The 21,505-nt window shown below is 40.9% G+C and overlaps 1 protein-coding gene across 1 annotated transcript in view; it reads left to right on the plus strand.

The window, feature by feature from the left end:
• poc1bl (POC1 centriolar protein homolog B (Chlamydomonas), like) overlaps positions 1-21,505 on the plus strand; it is a 48,806-nt gene that overhangs the window by 15,811 nt on the left and 11,490 nt on the right. Inside the window, exons 3-9 of the mRNA XM_034160231.1 lie at positions 1-356; positions 8,558-8,727; positions 11,500-11,689; positions 14,657-14,842; positions 16,196-16,313; positions 18,135-18,311; positions 20,214-20,345. The exon at positions 1-356 is cut by the window's left edge and continues 84 nt beyond it. Coding sequence (XP_034016122.1) covers positions 1-356; positions 8,558-8,727; positions 11,500-11,689; positions 14,657-14,842; positions 16,196-16,313; positions 18,135-18,311; positions 20,214-20,345 — 1,329 coding nt within the window. The remainder of the gene's footprint in view (positions 357-8,557; positions 8,728-11,499; positions 11,690-14,656; positions 14,843-16,195; positions 16,314-18,134; positions 18,312-20,213; positions 20,346-21,505) is intronic.

The following is a 21,505-nucleotide window of genomic DNA, read 5'->3' on the forward strand; positions in this document are numbered from 1 at the left end:
CAAAAGCTGGTCGTGCTGTCCAAAACCGCATTCCTGCTTTGGGTGCTGTGGCTGGGGTACCTTCTCTTAGCACCCTCCTCTCTCCCTTCCACTCTAGAAGAGGTGGACCAGCATCTACTGGCGCAACAACGTTCCGAAGAGGAAAGTGGAGCTATCAGGGAATTCGCTCGGCCAATCTATGTGAAACCCCCGCCAGACCCCAATGCGCCAGGGGAGTGGGGTCGAGCTGCACACCTTAAACTCACCCCTGAAGAAAAGAAAAAAGAGGAGGCCAGTGTGGAACAGTATGCTGTTAACATCTATGTCAGCGATAAGATTTCCCTCCATCGGCACATCAAAGATCACAGGATGTCTGAGTAAGTTGAGCAAAGAAAGAATGTTTGAGAAGGGAAGATCCATCATTAGTCAACAAGGCAGTAAAGAGCCATTGGAGTATTTGTCATAACAACATCTTTCCACTCCTGTAATGTTCTAGCCAAATAGAAAGGTGTCTCAAAGTGACACTTGCTCAAGAACTGTTCTATGCAACAACTTATAATTAAATTTAAACTCATTTTTTCCAATGAGTAATGTTTGGTTTTGTCTTGACAAAAAAGACATTTGTGTATGTAATGTTTGCTTAGTAAAATTATATAATTAATACCAAAGTCATTACAGTTAATATCCCAGAATTGATGTCTGTGATGTTCAGGTCGCCGATCCATATTCCTTCAGAGACAATCCATTGTTGAAGGTCAAACCAAAAGCTTTGCACTGTTTCACACAAAAAGAAAAGATGGTCCAGCAGGTCTTCAGTTATAGCCAGTTCCCGACATCCATTTGGAATCTCTGTTTTAAAAATTCCTTAGTTAGATAAATTTGTTTGTAATTTTCAATTGGAGTTCTTTCGTCTTTGGTGAGACTGGGAATGTTAAATATTTACATCTAATCTTTTCTATTTTCTCCTTGCCAAAATCTTTAAGAATATAATCTCTGTTGGGCCAATTTTTGAGACAGTTATTAAGTAACTGTAATGATTGCAATGAGCATTTCAGGATTTTGTAGAGGACCTGTTTTGTTTGAATTTGATTCATAAATAAATAAATTATTATTATTATTATTTTTAAGGAGATGCTGTTGTCTCCTTCAGGGAGGTGGTGGCGTCATGGTTTGCATGTGATTTAAGAGGTTTTAATTTGTCATCTGATGGTTAATAATCACATTATTTTGATTGGTTTGGGTGTACAGAGTCAGTAAGCAGACGAGTGTCAGGCGGTGATTTTTAGGACTTTCTGTAATTTGTTATGAAATAACGCTGAATTTATGTGGAAATGATTGTTGTACAGAAGCTTCCGAGATCTGTCGCTGAGATAGATGATGACTGGAGTGAAGTTTTAAGCAGAAACGAGGTGATAATCGCTTAACGCCGTCGTCTCTGACTGACTTCCGTGTCAGGGGAGGGCTGTCAATCAAACCTAGCTCTCCAGAGACGGCCAATCACAGCAGAGCCAGTGCTGACCTGGTTCCCTCCCCCATAGTGCCATAAGTTTCAAGCGAGCGAGCAGAAATAAACTTCGCCTGAGCAGAAATCAACTTCGCACAAGCAGAAATAAACTTTGCACGGGCAGAAATCAAGTTTGAGCGGGCAAGGGAGATTAATATCTATATGCGTGAACGCATTTTTTACGCGAGTGGGGTTTTGTCACTGATCTGATGCCATACTGCTGCATCAACAATAAATCACTCAGTAGAGATTAATTTGTGGTGTTACTGTAAGCAGTGCTCTCACAACACCTTGCATGTCTTATTGAAAGTGATATAAGCAGCTCTTTGGAGCTTGTTTCTTGCAGAGCCGTCACTATCTAAACCTTTGATATGGGCAGTTTAGGGCAGAGGTTGAAGATGTCCTTCAGGTGTGCCTCACCTTATTTTTTAAGAGGCTCCCTGATAAAAAAAAATCCAGATGGAGCATCTCAGTGTTATGAGACCCTGTATTTGGTTGTGTAAAACCCGTGTTAAAATTGCATAGTGTGTTTTTAGCACCAGCTTCTTATTTTGCATTCTTATTTGCACTCCAAATGTACTAAATTAGTGGCATTGTTCACTCTGTGCCACGTATCCTGAATTGCATGCTAAATTAGACACGGAATACACCCACGAATGACGAAAAACAGTTTTCCCAGTAAGATGTTTGTATTTTCAAGGTGAGGTAGTAAAGTAGCTTTGAAGTGTTGACTGAGCTGGAGTAACATCTTACAAGGCTGAAAGTAAAATTCTGCTTATCTTAAAAAGAATGCACAAAAAAGACAGAATAACACTGTTCTGAATCTGTTTTCCTACATGGAACAATACTTATACTGAAGCTATAACCAAGGCTCCTGGGGTGGATGAAGTCCGTCCTGAGTACCTTAAGTCTCTGGATGTTGTGGGACTGTCTTGGCTGACACGCCTCTACAACATCGTGTGACGATCGGGGACAGTGCCTCTGAATTGGCAGACCGGGGTGGTGGTCCCTCTGTTTAAGAAGAGGGACCGGAGGATGTGTTCCAACTATAGGGGATCACACTCCTCAGCCTCCCTGGTAAGGTCTATTCCAGAGTGCTGGAGAGGAGAATTCGACCGATGGTCGAACTTTGGATTCAGGAGGAGCAGTGTGGTTTTCGTCCTGGTCGCGGCACACTGGACCAGCTCTACACGCTCCATCGGGTGCTCGAGGGTTCATGGGAGTTCGCCCAACCAGTCCACATGTGTTTTGTGGATCTGGAGAAGGCGTTCGACCGTGTCCCTTGGGGCACCCTGTGGGGGGTGCTCTGGGAGTACGGGGTCCGGGGTCCTTTGCTAAGGGCTATCCGGTCCCTGTACGACCACAGCAGGAGCTTGGTTTGCATTGCCGGTAATAAGTCAAACCTGTTTCCAGTGCACGTTGGCCTCCGCCAGGGCTGCCCTTTGTCACCGGTTCTGTTCATTATTTTTATGGACAGAATTTCTAGGTGCAGCCAGGGTGTAGAGGGGGTCTGGTTTGGGAACCACAGAATCTCATCTCTGCTGTTTGCGGACGATGTGGTTCTGTTGGCTTCGTCAAATCAGGACCTTCAGCGTGCACTGGGGCGGTTTGCAGCCGAGTGTGAAGCGTCTGGGATGAAAATCAGCACCTCCAAATCCGAGGCCATGGTTCTCGACCGGAAAAAGGTGCTTTGCCCTCTTCAGGTCGGTGGAGTGTCCTTGCCTCAAGTGGAGGAGTTTAAGTATCTCGGGGTCTTGTTCACGAGTGAGGGACGGATGGAGTGTGAGATCGATAGACGGATCGGTGCAGCATCTGCAGTGATGCTGTCGCTGTATCGGACCGTCTGTGGAGAGAGCTGAGTAGGGGGCAAAGCTCTCAATTTACCGGTCGATCTACGTTCCGATCCTCACCTATGGTCATGAGATTTGGCTCATGACCGAAAGAACGAGATCGCGAGTACAAGTGGCCGAGATGAGTTTCCTCCGCAGGGTGGCTGGGCGCTCACTTAGAGATAGGGTGAGGAGCTCGGTCACTCGGGAGGAGCTCGGAGTCGAGCCGCTGCTCCTCCACATTGAAAGGAGTCAGTTGAGGTGGCTCGGGCATCTTTTCCGGATGCCCCCTGGACGCCTCGCTGGAGAGGTGTTCCGGGCACATCCCATTGGGAGGAGGCCCCGGGGAAGACCCAGGACACGCTGGAGGGACTACATCTCTCGGCTGGCTTGGGAACGCCTTGGGGTTCCCCCGGAGGAGCTGGGGGAGGTGTGTGTGGATCGGGAGGTCTGGGCGGCTTTGCTTGAGCTGCTGCCCCCGCGACCCGACTCCGGATAAAGCGGAAGAAAATGGATGGATGGAGGGATATAATCAATAGTTCTGACTTTGAGTTTAAACAACAAAAAAGGATTGTGTTTTTTTTTGTTCATATTTGTTTATGAACACAATATATCAGTTCAGCTCCTCATTGCACACAATGAAATTGCTGCAAGAAAAGTTTTGATTGTACTGACGCTGACGTTAACTTGAACCTACAATAATTTTTTTTTTTTTTTTTTTTGCTTCTAATCATAAACACGCATACAACTGGGTCAGTACTGTGCCTAGAGCTGGGTACCGGGCAAGACGTCATGATATAATATACAAATAATGAATGTTTATGAGTTCAATGGTACAAATATTTCATGGAAATGGAATGGAATGAGATTTATTGTCATTGTCATTACAAATGCAACAACAACGAGATTATGTTTACACTCCAATTACCTCATGAGGTGAAAGCTGGAACACACGAGCAGAGTTCGCCGAGTTGAATGGTACGTTCCAGCTTTCACCGAATTAAATATTCGTTCCATTGAAAGAATGTAAAAACATTCATTATTTGTTTTATATGACGGCTAAAATAGATCCCTGTAATCTGACATTTTATTAATTTATAAACAACAGAAAAGGGACTTGCATTTTGGTGTTCCACTGCTGCTGAAGTCGAAATTGTGACGCGTAGTCCAGTGATGCTGTGCACTGACTTCGGACTTCCATAAAAAAAAAGGGAAAAAAAAAGAAGAATTAGCAGGGTCAGTTAGCTCGTTGTCCCCCGCGCGTGCACACACAAGCAACCGGGTCAGCGCTTGTGCGCGTGTGTACTACCAAAAAAAGACTGTACATCCTGCAGCGAAAAAAAAAAAAAAAATCACATCAGAAATGAGTCCAGCTTTTCATTCTTTCTTCCTGCTAACAGCCTCCATACAGCACAGTGGATTTGTTTTGTGTGTGCGTGTGTGTGTTCAAGAATTAGCAGCGTCAGTTAGCTCAATCAAATCATCGTGTTGTTGTCCCCCGTGCACACGCACACACGTAACCTCATCGGCGCTTGTGCGCTCGTGTACTACCAAAAAAAGACTGTGTACATCCTCAGTGCAGCGGAAAAAAAAAATCACGTCAGAAATTAGTCCAGCTTTTCATTCCAACTTCCTGCCAACTGCCTCCAGACAGCACAGTGGATTTGTTTTGTGTGCACGTGCATGTGCGTGCGCATGTGTGCAGAATGCAATGGTACCAAACGTATGGAACCACATTTGCAGTCTAAATGGAATCAAGCTGCACTCTAAATGCATTGTAACACAAATGGGATGAATTAATCCATGTCATGTGACATACAAACCACCAAAGAAATGACAAGGATCCACTCAGCCATTATATAATATATATATCATGATACATGAGTTCCATCCATCCATTTTCCAAACCTGCTTACTCCAACTAAAGGTCACCGGGGGGGTGGGAGGCTATCCCAGCAGTCATGAGGTGGGGTACACCCTGGACAGGATACCAGTCTATCGCAAGGCACGAGTTCCAATACATTGCAATATGGTATGTAGTTTTAACTTGCATAGTTTACTGCAAATTTAAAGATGGATCTGAGAACACATCTTATTGTGTACCACCTAGGTAGTCTAATATTTACATTATACTGATAACCCAATTTGATTTTAAATTTCTATTAAAATTAATTAGACTAGCATTTGTATTACACAATGGTGCTCAGAGGAGACAACACATATCCAAATCATAATATTTAAAGCCATTATTAAATTATAACTACAAAAAGCATGAATTAAATATTTTATATTCTTACCATATCATCACCATAAATCAGGGATGGGCAATCATGTGCCATGAAGGGCCAAGACACTGCAGGTTTCCCTTTCTACCAGTCACCTCAGCAGGTGATTTCATTGATGATTAGGTGTTTATGTTCAGGGAAGAAGCTCATCAGCAAACCCACCTGCTGAGGTGATTGGTTGCAAGGAAAACCTGCACTGTCTTGGCCCTTATTAGCCACCCCTGCCATAAATAATCGCAACCCACTCTAGCTCCAACACGTCATCTTGAAAAGATGAAGGCACCGCTCTTATATTTTCTGCCATGATGACCTCTGAAATAATGCCAGAAGTGATGAGCGCTGGGCAAGGGCGTAGGTTTGGTCTCAGCTTTGGTAGGGACAATACCACCCCCCCCCGGCCCCCCTGCCCACCACCACCACCCCCTAACCCACTCATACCATTAGACGCACAAGTACAGCATAATACATAACATATGACGACATAATGCTGAATAATTTAACACTTTATTTACAATATTAAGCGTGTAGGCAAACAAACAAATAGCTTAAATAACAAAATTGCACCCAAAATCACGAATCTATTCGATAGGCCTACACCTGAGAGAACAAGACAACAACAAAATACTTGTGGAGCTAACAAAAAAAAAAAAAAGTTTTTGCAACCAAGATGTATAATTTATTTTCTTCATCAATAATGCAGTTGTAGGTATCTGGCAACCTAATTTAAAAAAAAAAGGGATTTCCAATGATATATATGGTGTATTACGGTAAACGAAGCCTGTGATGTCATAACGCAGAGGAAAAACACGGAAGTTTCACACTAATGCGCCACTGATTCTCATTACCGTAAGTTCTCATGTAAGCCCTCACTCTGAAAAATTTAACACTGACAGCAAGCCAAGAACCCGTGCTTTCCAACAGCATGCTATATGTTGCATATATTACGGTAAAGTGCGTTCGGTGACTTTTGAAACGAGGCAAAAGTATGAAAAAGAGCGCAAAAGTGACAAAAAAGTACAGAGACAGACAGCAAACATAAATGTAGTAATTTCTGAGGAAAAGGCAGGATGTTAGTGTCATTTGTGAAGGTGTGTGTGGGTGTGCAGTTTATTGTAAGTGTGGCGCACAGCATTGTTCGCAAGCCCTCCACCCCGCCCTTCTTGTTTTTCTGCACCGGAGCAGTGTTGCCAGATATGAAATATGAAACTATCGTACCAAAACCTCAAAATTATCGTATTTTGGGAGAAATGATCGTACACAAACAAAACGCATACAACGTAGCTATTTTAGCGTTTTTTTTTTTTTTTTTTAATTTCCAAAGAATTTTATGTCACATTTTTAAACAGTAATTATAGTAATGGGGAAACTAGAACGCACTACTAGAAAGATTTTTTTTTTCTGTGAAGGGACACAAACGTGTTAATTACCAGACTAGAAAGAGTCGAATTCAACCTCGAGGTCGCTGTCGTCATCCGATGCCATGGCCACTTGTGCAGATTTTGTTGAACACAGAAAAAATGTTGACATCTCCATAAGGAACTTGAACTTTTTTTATTTTTCTTGTATATCTCTTTGCTCTTGTGTTTTGTTCATTTGTTGTTGCATTTGTTGAAATAAAGTTTAAAAAAAAAAAGATGTTGGTTGGGGAATCTTCCTGTCACGGCACAGATTGGATGGGAACTCATTACTTTGTATGGAGAGGGGGCGGGCTTTCAAATGACGTTGTCCCGGGCAGCCAAAGCTGTGTGTGTTGTGACTTTGATGCCGCCTGAGTGCAACGCCTGCAAAATGATTCTTGGGTGTCAGAGAGAGATGCGTGTTTGGGCAACCAACTGAAATTATCGTACATATTGGATTTTTTCCCATTATTGATCGTACATCGTACAGATGGCAAAACTATCGTACAAATACGATAATTATCGTACATCTGGCAACACTGCACCAGAGCCACCCATCCTCTGCGCTCCGGGACCTCCCACTTTATAAATTAAGCACTGCCTGCCACGAGATGCGCTTTGTTTACGGCCATGTGAGAAGAACATGAGCCAATGAAATTGCAACATGGGTAACCCTGTCATTCTGGCACGTCGAAAACACAAAACGTGACGACTAAAATTATAGTATCGAGTTCGCAAAAAAAAAAATAGTGAATGATTTTGTTATATAAACAAAAATGCTAAATATTGGTAGGGACTATTTTGCCATCCCAAAATAATGGTTGTGACTTGTCCCTATGGTCCATATGCAAACCTACGCCCCTGGCGCTGGGCATTGGGAGCCAACCAGCATATGAGCCCTACAGCGACATCTACAGGAATGGAGGTCGTAGTAATCATAGGGATTTACATTTCATATCCATTTAAGATTATTCTTTCATGAGCGGTGGACAATTCATACAGGATCTTTGAAAAACAAAATCTCAGTACTTGGCTGTATCATTTTATTTATTTTTCAGACTGATTTGTTTTTGGACTGCACAGCCCATATTGTGGCATGGCACACACACATCAAGCCGCAAAAGTACTAAAAGCCATACAACCTGTTGAATGGCTTCTTGTTGTACTATATCACTGATTCATTGACATGTTGGGTCTTCGTTTTCTAGCTGCTCTGTCATACTTTTTGTCACAATACTTACATGCTGTTGTTCTCCAGCTTTAAGATTGTTGCATAAACAAACCTGTTTTCCCCTCCCTGATTTCTCTCTTTAGAAGTAGATGTTTCTGCCTCCCCCCAAGAGCACTGCTGTGGTCCCACCCCATTCATATTCTGTCAGCTGTCTTTTATCTTTTAATAACTGCCGTCTTAAAACAAGACAAACCAGACTTTTCACATTCTCAGCTAACTTAGAGTGATATTTTTGTAAGCATGTGCTGCATGTGTGCACTGGTCTTTACGTCGCACACAGTCATTAACGTTCTCTTTTTGGACCCTTTCCCACCTATACAAATGTTCAACAGATGCCTAAACAAGAGGTTTAACTACCGGCGCTTACCCACGACGTCGGTAATCATAGCCTTCTATAACGAGGCCTGGTCCACCCTGCTGAGGACGATTCACAGTGTACTGGAGACCACACCTGCCCTCCTGCTGAAAGAGCTCATCCTCATTGATGACAACAGCGATAAAGGTGTGCCACTCAGTGCTAAAAAAAAAAAAAACAAGAAGTCTTTTAGATAGAGAACCTGCATTTAAGTGGATAAACCAAATGTCAGTTGTGCTCTGATTATGGAATTAGGGTAAGATGGATATTTGACAGTAAGGTTTGAAATTCACATGCAGCTAGTAAATATTCTTTAGAAAAAGACAAATCACATTACACAGTTTGACATTTGTAATAATTTCTTGAGATATATATATTATATAAATAATGAATGTTTATGAGTTCAGTGGTACAAATACTTCCTGAGGTGAACCATTGAATGGTACTTTGCAGCTTTCACTGAATTAAATATTTGTTCCATTGAAAGAATGGAAAAAAAATTCATTATTTGGTTTATATAACGGCTAAAATAGATTCTTGTCATATGATATTTTATTAATTTATAAACAACAGAAAAGGAACTTACATTTTGGTGTTTCACTGATGCTTTGATGTCAACAGTCCAACATGAACTTTAAATTGGAGACCAAAAGTGTTCTCAGTCAACTTGAAAAAACAGTTAGATAGTTCAAAAATAATTGCGACAATGTAGTCCGTGATGCCATGCACTGACTTTGTGTTCGATACTTCCAAAAAAAAAAGAAAGACTTCATGTACTTCCTCAGTCCAGTGAAAAATCACGGCAGAAATTTGTCCAGCTTTTCATCCTAACAAATCTTCATGCCTCCAGACGGCTACAGCGTAGTGAATTTGTTTTATTATGTTAGAAGAATTAGCAGTGTCAATTAGCTCCTTCAAATCGTCGTCCATCAGGAAAACAAACTCCACCATTTTTAGCTAAACAATGCCCCCGGTAGTGTGCACATGTGCGGTGGTCGGGGAGTGCAATAGCACATTTCATATAGCACCAAAATTACATGCTAAAAAAAGAACTATTGCACGGTCAATGAAACGCAGCGGCAAATGATACAGTAGTTTTCAGAATAATAGTAGTGCTATGTGACTAAAAAGATTAATCCAGGTTTTGAGTATATTTCTTATTGTTACATGGGAAACAAGGTACCAGTAGATTCAGTAGATTCTCACAAATCCAACAAGACCAAGCATTCATGATATGCACACTCTTAAGGCTATGAAATTGGGCTATTAGTAAAAAAAAAAAATAGAAAAGGGGGTGTTCACAATGATAGTAGCATCTGCTGTTGATGTGGCAAACTCAAATCTGCTATGTTCAAACTGCTTTTTTAGCAATCCTGTGAATCACTAAACTAGTATTTAGTTGTATAACCACAGTTTTTCATGATTTCTTCACATCTGCGAGGCATGGAGTCAACCAACTTGTGGCACCTTTCAGCTGTTATTCCACTCCAGGATTCTTTAACAACATTCCACAATTCATTCACATTTCTTGGTTTTGCTTCAGAAACAGCTTTTTTGATGTCACCCCACAAGTTCTCAATTGGATTTAGGTCTGGGGATTGGGCAGGCCACTCCAAAACATTAATTTTGATATGGGCATGTTTCTCCTACTATGGTGTTGGGCCTATATATCGCATACCAGGTATCATGGATCAGTTTGGATATGTCTAAATACTTGAAGAGGTCATGTTGCCTTTTGCTGAAGAGGACATGTCCTTGAAATGGGTGTTTCAACCAGACAGTGACCCCAAGCACACTAGTAAACGAGCAAAATCTTGGTTCCAAACCAACAAAATTAATGCCTCGCAGATGTGAAGAAATCATGAAAAATTGTGGTTATACAACGAAATACTAATTTAGTGATTCACAGGATTGCTAAAAAAAGCAGTTTGAACATAATAGTTTTGAGTTTGTAGCATCAACAGCAGATGCTACTATTATTGTGAACACCCCCTTTTCTACTTTTCTTTTTACTAATAGCCCAATTTCATAGCCTTAAGAGTGTGCATATCATGAATGCTTGGTCTTGTTGGATTTGTGAGAATCTACTGAATCTACTGGTACCTTGTTTCCCATGTAACAATAAGAAATATACTCAAAACCTGGATTAATCTTTTTAGTCACATAGCACTACTATTATTCTGAACACTACTGTATACAATCTTAAATGCTAGTTTGCATTATGTACTATTTAAAATATGTTATGTAGCTACATGTTGTTTCTGTGTTTATGGTAGAAAGTGTGAACTGATGCCTGCAGACCGGTACTAACTTAGAGAATGATCCTACCTACCTAACCTCTGAAACTGGATATAGGAGTAGCTGGATAATGGAATTAGAGTATTCAGGCCCAGTGAGTTCATCTGTGTGTCTCTTGAGACGTTACACCATAGCGATGGCTTCAGTGTGTGATGAACTACATGTCCTCTTCTCTGACCACCTTGACTGTGGAATGCCAGACATGCCGCTCTGAAACCACAAGGGTTACTGCAACTTTTTGTTTTCTACAAGCAGGTTTGGCATGTGTTGTTGGAGCTCACGTGTAATAAAACTCCATTAGCCGACATGTCATTATTATAAATGTGCCTAAATTAATATTTTTGACACTGAATCAAATAGGTAATATCAATCAGGTTGTTCTTGCTGTTATTATTATTGCTCTTCTGTGACTGTTTAGTCAATTTAGACAGAAAATTTGCCGATTGTTGTGATGACAAACACAAGAGCTTGTAGACAATATTGCAATTAAATTCAGTTGGCAACAAATATTCCAAAATAAATGCTTATGTTCTCTGTATGGCTGTGGACAAAAACAAACAAAAAAAGAAAGACAAATGGGGAATAATGCTACTACAGATGATGGATTTGTGTTTGTTATAGGCTACCTAAAATCCCAGCTGGCTGACTACATCAGTAATCTGCGACGTGTACGGCTCATCCGCACCACAAAACGGGAAGGGCTGGTTCGGGCACGTCTCATTGGTGCCACCTATGCTACTGGTGAAGTACTGACATTTCTAGATTGTCACTGTGAGTGCGTTACAGGCTGGATTGAGCCTCTTCTGGAAAGGTGGGTTGGCTGATGTAGATGTTTTAAAACAATTGTAAAGTGAAATTGAAGATGGATAATTATTAGTGAAAATGAGCTAAAAGAGAAAGGTGTCATCTCCACATTGCAAATTCTTGAACATGCTTGTTGTCAGTCATTGTAACTTTTTTGTTATTTTAAGGTTAAGTCATCTATTGCCACATTGTAGACACTGTCTACCACCCAGGTAGACAACCAGTCCAGCCCCATCTCTCAAAATAACCATCTGTTTGCCATTCCAAGTTGATATGTAGTTGTTTTCCAGTGGCTGGGGCCCTCAACACAGGGCACCTGCGCCCTGGATCATGCTCATGTCATAGATGACATTTCCTCACATTGCAATTACTATGCTTCATCTGAGTCTCCCTGTGTCACTGTTCTTGTGACATAGTCATTGCAGCCCCACCCAGGTTTCCTCCAGAGACTTAGTACCAAAGACATCCTGTTATTTCCTTTGGCTACTAGTTAGTGTTGTGGTCTCATAACCATACAAGAAGACTAGAAGAATCAGGATACTAAAAATTTGGACCTTCCTTCTCCTGCAGTGGTGTCAACATCACCAAACACCTTTGTTCAGTGATCTCATAACTCACTAAACTCTTTCCAGGCATCTCTCGATCTCAAAAGCCAAAAACTCAATCGTTCAACCAGTTTTACACGTTTTTCTGATGACTGACTCAAGCAAGTCATTAAAAGCCTCGGTCTTCATCCAGTTGAAACCCCAGACAGATGAACTTCTCACTTAGCTTCTCAAGTGATACAATCAGGGTATCCACTGATTCCACAAAAAAAACAGCATAATTTATAAAGTCAAGGTCAATGAATCTTTCTTCACTGACAAAGGCTCCCAAGTCACTCAACTCCACAACTGTATCTGACATCCATCTGCACAAACATTAAACAGAACAGGAGCCAGAACACTTCCCCAATGAATGCCAGAATTCACTGGGATCTGCTCAGAGATTCTTCCTTATCACTCTCAGATCCTGTGTATTCATAAATTCTCAGGATGTCCAACAGAGCAGAGCAAGCGAATGAAATGCTTTGGGAAAATCAACACAAGCTGCAAAGAAGCACCACTGATAGTCATGCTTATGATCAATGTTTACGGGAGATAGGCGTCGTCACACTTTTATTTCAAATAAGCTTAATTTAATAAACCACCATGTGACAGATTGGCGTCCTGACCAGGGTGTAACCTGCCTCACACTCTATGACTGCTGTGATAGGTTCCAGCCCCCCCCAACCCTTAATTGGAGTAAGTGGTTGTACGTGTGCGTGTTAATTTAATGAACCAATGTACTTACATAACTGAATCAGACTACTCTCTGGTTTATCGTTTTTACTTTTGTATTGTTGGACCTATGCACATTGGAAATGGATGTCAGGCATACCTGTTCCTCATTGTTCATGTGTAGCTAACAAAGGGTAAAAACAGATCTTAAGCTCCTTTCACACTAGGCTTACGTAGAGTTGCATTGTGCTGTGTATCTAGTTGCACGCAGGGAGAGAGAGAGAGAGAGAGAGAGAGAGAGAGAGAGAGAGAGAGAGAAAAAACCGTGTGCGCAGGTGGGAGAAGCTTTGCTCCATGATGCTACAGACTGCCTGGACATGCAGATGGATTAGATACATTGGAAAAAGTCAGAATACATTATTTCCAGGAGTTAATGGACTTTATTTAATGTATCACAATCATGAGAGAACTTAAGAAGGTGAAAGCACCATGGAGCTGTAGTCAGCAGTCACGCTCGTGATCCGTCCATGAGGAGTGGACGGTGGACATGTCCTCTTGCTGGCCATGCCTTCGTGAGGAGTTATACTGGGTGCGGAAACGTCCTCTCGCTGGCGATCGGTCCATGAGCAAGGGTTAATGGACTTTCTTTAATGTGCTACAATCCTGAGAGAACTTGGAAGTGAAAGAAAGCTGCAGAGCTACAGGGCAATGGCACATGCAATCCATCCATGAGGAGTGGACGTGGACATGTTCTCTCGCTGGCCATCCATCCATGAGGAGTTATACTGGATGTGGACATGTCCTCTCACTGGCGATCGGTCCATGAGCAGGAGTTAATGGACTTATTTAACATGCCACAATTGTGAGAAAACCTGAGGAGGTGACAGCAGAGTGAGCTGTAGCTGGAGGTCATGCGCGCGATCAGTCCGTGCAGAGTAGACTGTGGACGTAGACATGTCCTCTCACTGGTGATCCGTCTGTGAGCAGTGGACATGGCCATGTCTTCTCACTGCCAATCTGTCCGTGAGGAGTTAGTGGACATGGATGTTTGGTAGCTCGCCTTGTCTTCTTCTGTGGTTTTGAAGCTTCACTGCCTGCAAAGTCCAGCAGGATGAATAAAATCTATCAATGCAGGTATGTACTGATAAAAAAAGGAAAAGGATTTTTCACCCTCGTGTAGCATTGTATACAACTGCGGAGGCATGGTGTACAGTAGCGCAGTGTTGTGTGGAGTTACATACAGTAGCGGAGTGTTGTGTAGACTGCGTGGAACACTGTCTGTGCTCTACATTGACAGTCTGCGAAAAAAATCAGTTTAAATTTTTTGTGTCCATTTCGCTAACCCCTTGGCGTCCCTTTGCATCCCTCAGTGTATTGCCAAGTAGGGCTGCATAAACTCGGCGTAGAGCTGTATTATTCAGCGTAGTTGGTACGCCGCATTACGCAACTCTGTTGGCCCCGGTGTGAAAGGGCCTTTAGGGGCGTCCCATTGCTGAATTTTGGCCCTGATTTGTAGACAGTTGGGCATCACAGCAGGAGACTGCCCTTAAACTAAGAATATACATCTTGAGCACCACAAATTAAATACACAGTGAATCAAAAGAAGTCTCAAAGCCAACAAAGTGTACCCTGTGTTCCAAGGTGGCCTTGCACTTTTTTTTATTATTTCCTTCTCTCTCACTAACTTCCTATTTCTTGTCATTGTGTGTATTTAGGATTGCCCAGAATGTGAGTACCATCGTGTGCCCTGTGATTGACACGATTGACTGGAACACCTTTGAGTTTTATATGCAAACAGAGGAGCCAATGATTGGGGGATTTGACTGGAGACTTACCTTTCAGTGGCACTCTGTCCCCAAAGCAGAACGCAAGAGGCGGAAATCTCGCATTGACCCCATCAGGTGATAGTTTGATACTTCAAAAGGTCAGCTGCTAATGCGTGGCCAGGGACCATCCTGTAGCGCTGTTCTCTTAACTGATACTTCTTCAGCATGTTCAGAATAGTTATGTTTAATGTACTGTACCAGCACCTTGTTTTAAAATACAAAGTGAAATATTAAGTTAATTCAATTTCATGAGGCTGCAAGGATGCACAGCAAAGAGGAAAAAAGTGAGTCGATAGACCTTTTAAAAGTATTATTGAGGGCTTTTAAGTAAATGGCTTAACTGTAGTTAATGTAAGTTATTTTATGGAAATATGAAGATTTTTCTTGTTCAGTTTGAAACAAAAAAAAATCTTTGTATTTTCATTGAACATATTTTGGGGTTGCTGGTTCACTCTGCACATGAATGTCTCCAAATGTTTGTTTTGTTTCTCCTTTTCACTTGTATAAAATTACGTTCAAATCCTGACTTCACAAACACTTAAAAAACATTTTATAATTGATGTAATCTAGTTTTGATGTTTTTTTTATAGTCACTAGTTTAATACCGTAATGAAAACCATTTGCACTGCTTTGACAGTGTGGTGCTCCAACCACCAGTCATTTCATAAGATTTTTAAAATTTGACATCTTTAGATGACACTAACGAAAAAATTACAAAATGAGGGCTGGCTTCTGATCTTGACCTTTGTTTCTGATCACTTGTCTTTGATTCTGGCCTTTAATCCTGATCACTGATTTTCAATACTGATTGCTGAGATTTGATCCTGATTTTATGTTGTATTTGATCCAGATCTTTGAACATGTATTACTTTGACCCAGACTGGTGAGCTTTGAACCTTGATAAGAAAGTTATGACTTCACCACTGGTTGTTTTTTTTTTTTTCTGTTTTGCTTTGATCCTGTTATCAGAATTACAGGAACTAATCAGCAATCTGGATTAAAAGATTGATCAGGATCAAAGGAATCAGAATCAATGGCCAAGCTTCAAAGACAGGTTCCACTCTTTAATCGGGATTAAGGGAGTTAGACGTAAAGATCAAAGGCAGGATCAAGATAAAAGAAACCACAATCAAAGATCAAATCAAATCTGCTTCTTGATCCAGAGCCACGGCAGAATGTAATCAGCTCTTTCTTGATTCAAGATCTACTTCTCCACCAATTTTCACTGAAATCTGTTCATGTCCTTTTGAGATGTCCTGTTGACGATGTAGCAAACAAACAGGAACAAAAGTAGTATAACTGTTTGCATCATTTAGGACTACAGAAATTGTATGTGGGTACACTACAGAAAGTGCAATCCTGTGTAGACCTCTACTTGAGTGCTGTGTCCATTATGCACTTGCATTATGATTAGTTTATTCCTTCCAGATCCCCCACTATGGCTGGTGGATTATTTGCTGTGAGCAAGTCCTACTTTGAGTACCTTGGCACATATGACACAGGGATGGAAGTGTGGGGAGGAGAAAACCTGGAGCTCTCGTTCAGGGTGAGTTGAGGTTTCCCTCTAGTATCACTTTGTTATAAGAAGACTGACAGTTAATTAACATATTATAAATTTATCTTTAATATGCTTTGATCTTGCATTGCTTTGTTAATACAGTAACTTACTCATAGTGGTAGTCAGTGTGTTACTTTGCTCAATGCTCCACAGTGCGATTAATGAACTGAGGTTTATTGCCAAAGGGAGTGTGTTTTCATAGGGTGTTCACTCCATGTTCCTTTGATTAATCTAACATTTTATCTTTCATGAGGATAGTCCAACAACGTGGGTGTGTGGTAATTGCGAGAGACACGTACTTGTGTCAGATCACAGTGAGACATGGCATCTGAAACTGCACCCTGCTATTGGCTGAGACCTTGCTGTGTCACTGGTGTCACTTTTCACTTTGCGTCATTCAAATTAGCACAGATTTTAGGCTATGTGCAAGTGTGCAGAGGCAGATAATGAAAATTGTGAGTGTGTATTCATAGCGTTTGCATAGTTGTAGTATGAAGACAGATGGGTTATTCCTGTAATATGCATGACAAAATAAAACTGCTTCTCGCTGGGACTTTTTGCTGTGCATAATTTATGATTAGTGAATGGTTTATGATCTCTGCCTTTGGAATGTTGAAAATGGGACATAATAAAATATTTGGAAAGCTGAGCTAGGAAAGTTTGTCATGTAGGAGGTGCAAAGCTTTTGATCTATGATTGTGATTTTGTCTTTTGTAATTGGAACATACTTTAGCTCAGACAAATGTTGAGGAATCAGTTTTTCTGTTTTGTTTTTCCATGGTGAAAAATAAAACAATTATACAAAGTAGAACAAAACTAAGACTAACTAAGAGATTAAGATCCAGGCTTGCAGTGACCTCTTGGACTTGGCCATCAGAAGTGGATCTGTATGTTGTGAAAGTGTTGAACTTGTAGATGCATTCACATATCTCAGCAGTGACATTTATGTCTCTGGATCCTTGACCTTTAAGATTGGTAGATGCCTGGGATGAGCTCATGTCATGAGGTCTCTGCACAGAGGTGTTTGGTGATGCACATATCTTTGTAGGAGAAGGAAGGACCAAGCCTTTAGGGTCCTGGTACTTCCCATCTTGCTGAATGGTTGCAAAACTTGGGTGCTACCCAGTGACATATGGCAACAACTCAATGCCTTTGTTACTGTGCATCTTTAGATGTTCCTTGGATACCACTGGAATGATTTTGTGTCAAACGATCGGTTACTTATGGAGACTCGGGTCAGGAGTATCACTTGCATTGCAAGAGAGTGTCATCTTTGAGATTCTGGCCATGTGGTACATTTCTTTGTACATGATCCAGCATGCAGATGCCTCAATGTTTTGGACACCAGTAGTTAGAGAAGGCCAAAGGGTTGCCCCTTCTTCACCTGAATGTGGCAGGTAGATTCAGATTCAGACCTTCTTATTTAAACCAAAATGGGCTGTTCAGTGTGACAGTCTTCCCAAATTGCATAGTAAAGGCATAGCAAGTAGTTGCATAGTAAGCAGGTCTTTACTTTCAAGAGGTGGGGATGGATGGGTTGCTTGCCTGGGTGGTTGGCAACCAGCACCTGGCTCAGTTTCATGGAGTACTGGATCTAGCACTTAACTTGAACATCCATTTCATGTTTGCTTAGGGTTCTAACAGTCTATATGTAGAGGTGATCACATATCTATGCTGTTTATGCCTGTAGCTTCCATTATTTATTGATTATTCATCATTTTATCCTTTTAAAATGTAATAAAATACCTGAATTGTATCATAACATTTACAGAAATCATCTGCCATATGTCATGTGTTCAACCCGCTCAGGTGTGGCAGTGTGGTGGCAGCCTGGAGATTCTCCCCTGCTCTCACGTTGGCCACGTGTTTCCTAAAATGGCTCCTTATGCACGACCAAACTTCCTTCAGAATACTGTACGGGCTGCAGAGGTTTGGATGGACTCTTATAAACAACACTTTTATAACAGGAATCCTCCAGCCAGAAAGGTAGGCTTGTTTATTAAAATTAAAGATACAGAATTTTTTTTTTTTTTTTTACATTTATATATATCTTGCCAGCTTTACATGTACATTTTAATAGACAAGAAGTGTATCTCCCGCTTGAGAGACTCACATATATTGTTCACAACAAAACTGATGGATTTTTGGACATTTGGCAACTGGTTTTAAGCAAAACAAATCTCACATAAACTGAAATGCCCTCTGACTTGTTTGTATTCCTGTGATTTTGGACTGTGGACCTAGTTGTGATTGTACTACACAATGTATATGATATTAAATTTTATTTTACGTTATCATTATTATTATTATTATTATTATTACTACGTTTCTGCTGAGTATTGGTTTATAAGTTTGTTCTTGTAAAAAAAAGGGGGGATTTAACATATGTATGTGAATGTAATACACATTACAACCCCATATAAAACGATAAAAAAAAGTCAAGAAGTGTATCAGATGGCTGATGTGGACTGTGACTTTGCTGTGGACTTGTATGTAATTTCACACAGCATATTTTATTAGATTTATTGAGTTAAACTGGTCAAGACACATGACAGCATGTTGTTCAGTGTGTGTGGGTGTGTGGTTTTTTTGTGTATTTACTGGTGGGAGAAATTACACCTGTCCTTTGTATCAGAGAAATACCGTTATATGAGAAAACCAATAAAATGTGAACGCTCTAGTTACTTAAGGTGTGGTGCACCACCTCAACACAGATGTCACCTTATTTGCTTTCTCGCATTTTCATCACGCCATTATTGCAAACATGGGCTAAGATGATCTTGGCCAGGATGTAAATATTGACCCACAGTTCAGTTATGACTTTTTTGAGTTTGACTTTTTGTTTTTCCTGCATGTGTGTTACGGCAATTCAGGTCAGAGATCTTCTTTCTGTATTCTGTCCCCTGCATGTTCATGTGGGATCTGATGCATGTAAAGTCTTCTCCATTCCACTGCAGCCTCTTATTATTGTTTTATGAGTTTTTAGGGGCTTTAGGAGAAATACTGTATTTTATTATATGGTATGGGATTTTGCCAACTTCTGATTGGCCCATTTGCCACTTTCTGAGCTGTACCACATGCCGAGTTGACCGCTGGTGAAGCTGAGTAGACCACTCGTGTGAAAAGAGTACACCTCGCGTGCAGCGTAGCGCTAGCTAATCGAGCGACGCCTTCTATCGATAACGACCAATCAGATAATGCAATACAACGCCTACTTTGGCTGTTAGTTTGTTGACAAGATGGCAGAAGACAGGTTTGCGTCTGTTAGCGAAGCTGGCTTAAAAAAAATTTTACTCGAAAAAGATGTGAAGAACACCCACAGAAATACAACCTGTTTTGCAAGTACGTCACTGAAAAGGGACATGCGCCCAGCTTTGAAACTTATGACAAATGGATGCTTGACGGAGTACTCGGTCGATTTTACGCGGAAGCTAGACAGGCGAATGGCAAACTTTTTAAGAAAACAAGCCTGATGACTCTTCATCATGGACTTAACAGGCATCTCCAGTCGATCGATGGGATGTCAGTTGGTGCAGTATGACAGTAATAATAGAGTTGAAACTTGAGATTGATTTTTCAGTTTTAGTATGTTTGAAAAACTCCCAATTTTCTTCTTTACCATATAATAAAACAGTTATAGACTTTTGATGAGGTGTACCCCTGATTATGAGGTGTACCCGTATCACGGGTACACCTCATCAAAAGTCTATAATTGTATATAGTCAGTGTTGGTGTTAGATTCTTCGGATACATAGAAAATGTAGCATTTATAGCAAAAGACAAACGTGTATATTGTAATGTGTCTAGTAAAAGTCAGACATTAGGGACATTCAGGCAGGAACTTTGGAAAGACTACTCATGCTCATCATTCTGTTGGTCACACTGTAGGAGAAGTACGGCGATATCTCAGAACGGCTGCTGCTGAGGGAGAGACTGAAGTGCAACAGTTTTGACTGGTATCTGAAGAATATCTACCCTGATTTACATGTGCCAGAAGACAAGGAGGGCTGGCATGGAGCTGTGAGTGTCTCCTATCCATATCATCACAGCTATCTTTTATTTAGTTTTTATAAAGCTGAAAGGTGATTACATCAATTTAGTTCGTGAGAGATGCCTTGGAACTGTATTCAAACACACATGTTCTGAAACCAATAGGGAAACATGTGGCAGATAGATAAAATTATTTTTTTTTTAATGGGAAAGCTGCTTCCGAACAAACAAAACCATTGTTCAAGTCACCCATTTAGACTTTTGAACTTTCCAACAGAGAATGGTTTGCACATAATTCTTGGGTGACAAAATCTAAGCATTTACAGCAGATTTGTTATGTATCGGTAAGCTGTTTATTAATATATATGAATTATTCATACTTTTCACATGGCTTATAAATCATTTATGACGGATCACTGTAAAGTGGGACGGTTCCCTTAAAATAATTGTTTAGGGCTCCGAGTGAAGCCATCGCTTGTTAACAAAATGTATCTTGCAATGGGTTTTTGGGCTTTAACATTCAAAAATATAACATCTTACAATATTGCCATTTGTTTCCCATTTGAGAAGAGTAAATTTGGTTGTTTTGATTATTTTGTGTGTATGGCAAGGGCACACAAGCACTATTGTGAATTCTGAATTAGCAGTGTTGTGACCTCAAGCTTGTAACATTGTGAGTTTAACCTGAGACCCCAGAGCAGAGAACGGTTGTAGTTGGAGCAACGTTCAGGATACAACAGAAGATTATTTCATACAGCAAATGCCTCCAAGTGGAAACACACAGATAGGCAAGCCATAGCACAAGACAGTGACTCAGAAAACATCAGCAGATCAGTTTGCAATACAACAGTGTCCTTGAGGGAATAAACAGTCAGGTAAATCAGTAGATCAAGCAGATTGTCGTAACACTGGAGGCAATCATACCATGCACTAAAGCTGAAAGTCAGCAGGCTAAACTCAAGGAAGGCAGAATGGCACTGAGTGAAAGAAAAGTGACCGTTAAATAGTGGATGAAAAAATTAGGTAGAAAACCAGAACATCTGAAATTCTGTGAACAGGAAGTAAGGCCACTAAAAAATACAAATATGTTATGTGTCGGACGCAGCCCGGAGAACCGACCAGCGTTTGAAGGACCCAGTATAAAATAAGCAGAGCATGGTACAAAGGATAACAGAGTTTAATGAACATAA

This window comes from Thalassophryne amazonica, chromosome 20, assembly GCF_902500255.1.
Source record: "Thalassophryne amazonica chromosome 20, fThaAma1.1, whole genome shotgun sequence".
Taxonomy (NCBI): Eukaryota; Metazoa; Chordata; class Actinopteri; order Batrachoidiformes; family Batrachoididae; genus Thalassophryne; species Thalassophryne amazonica.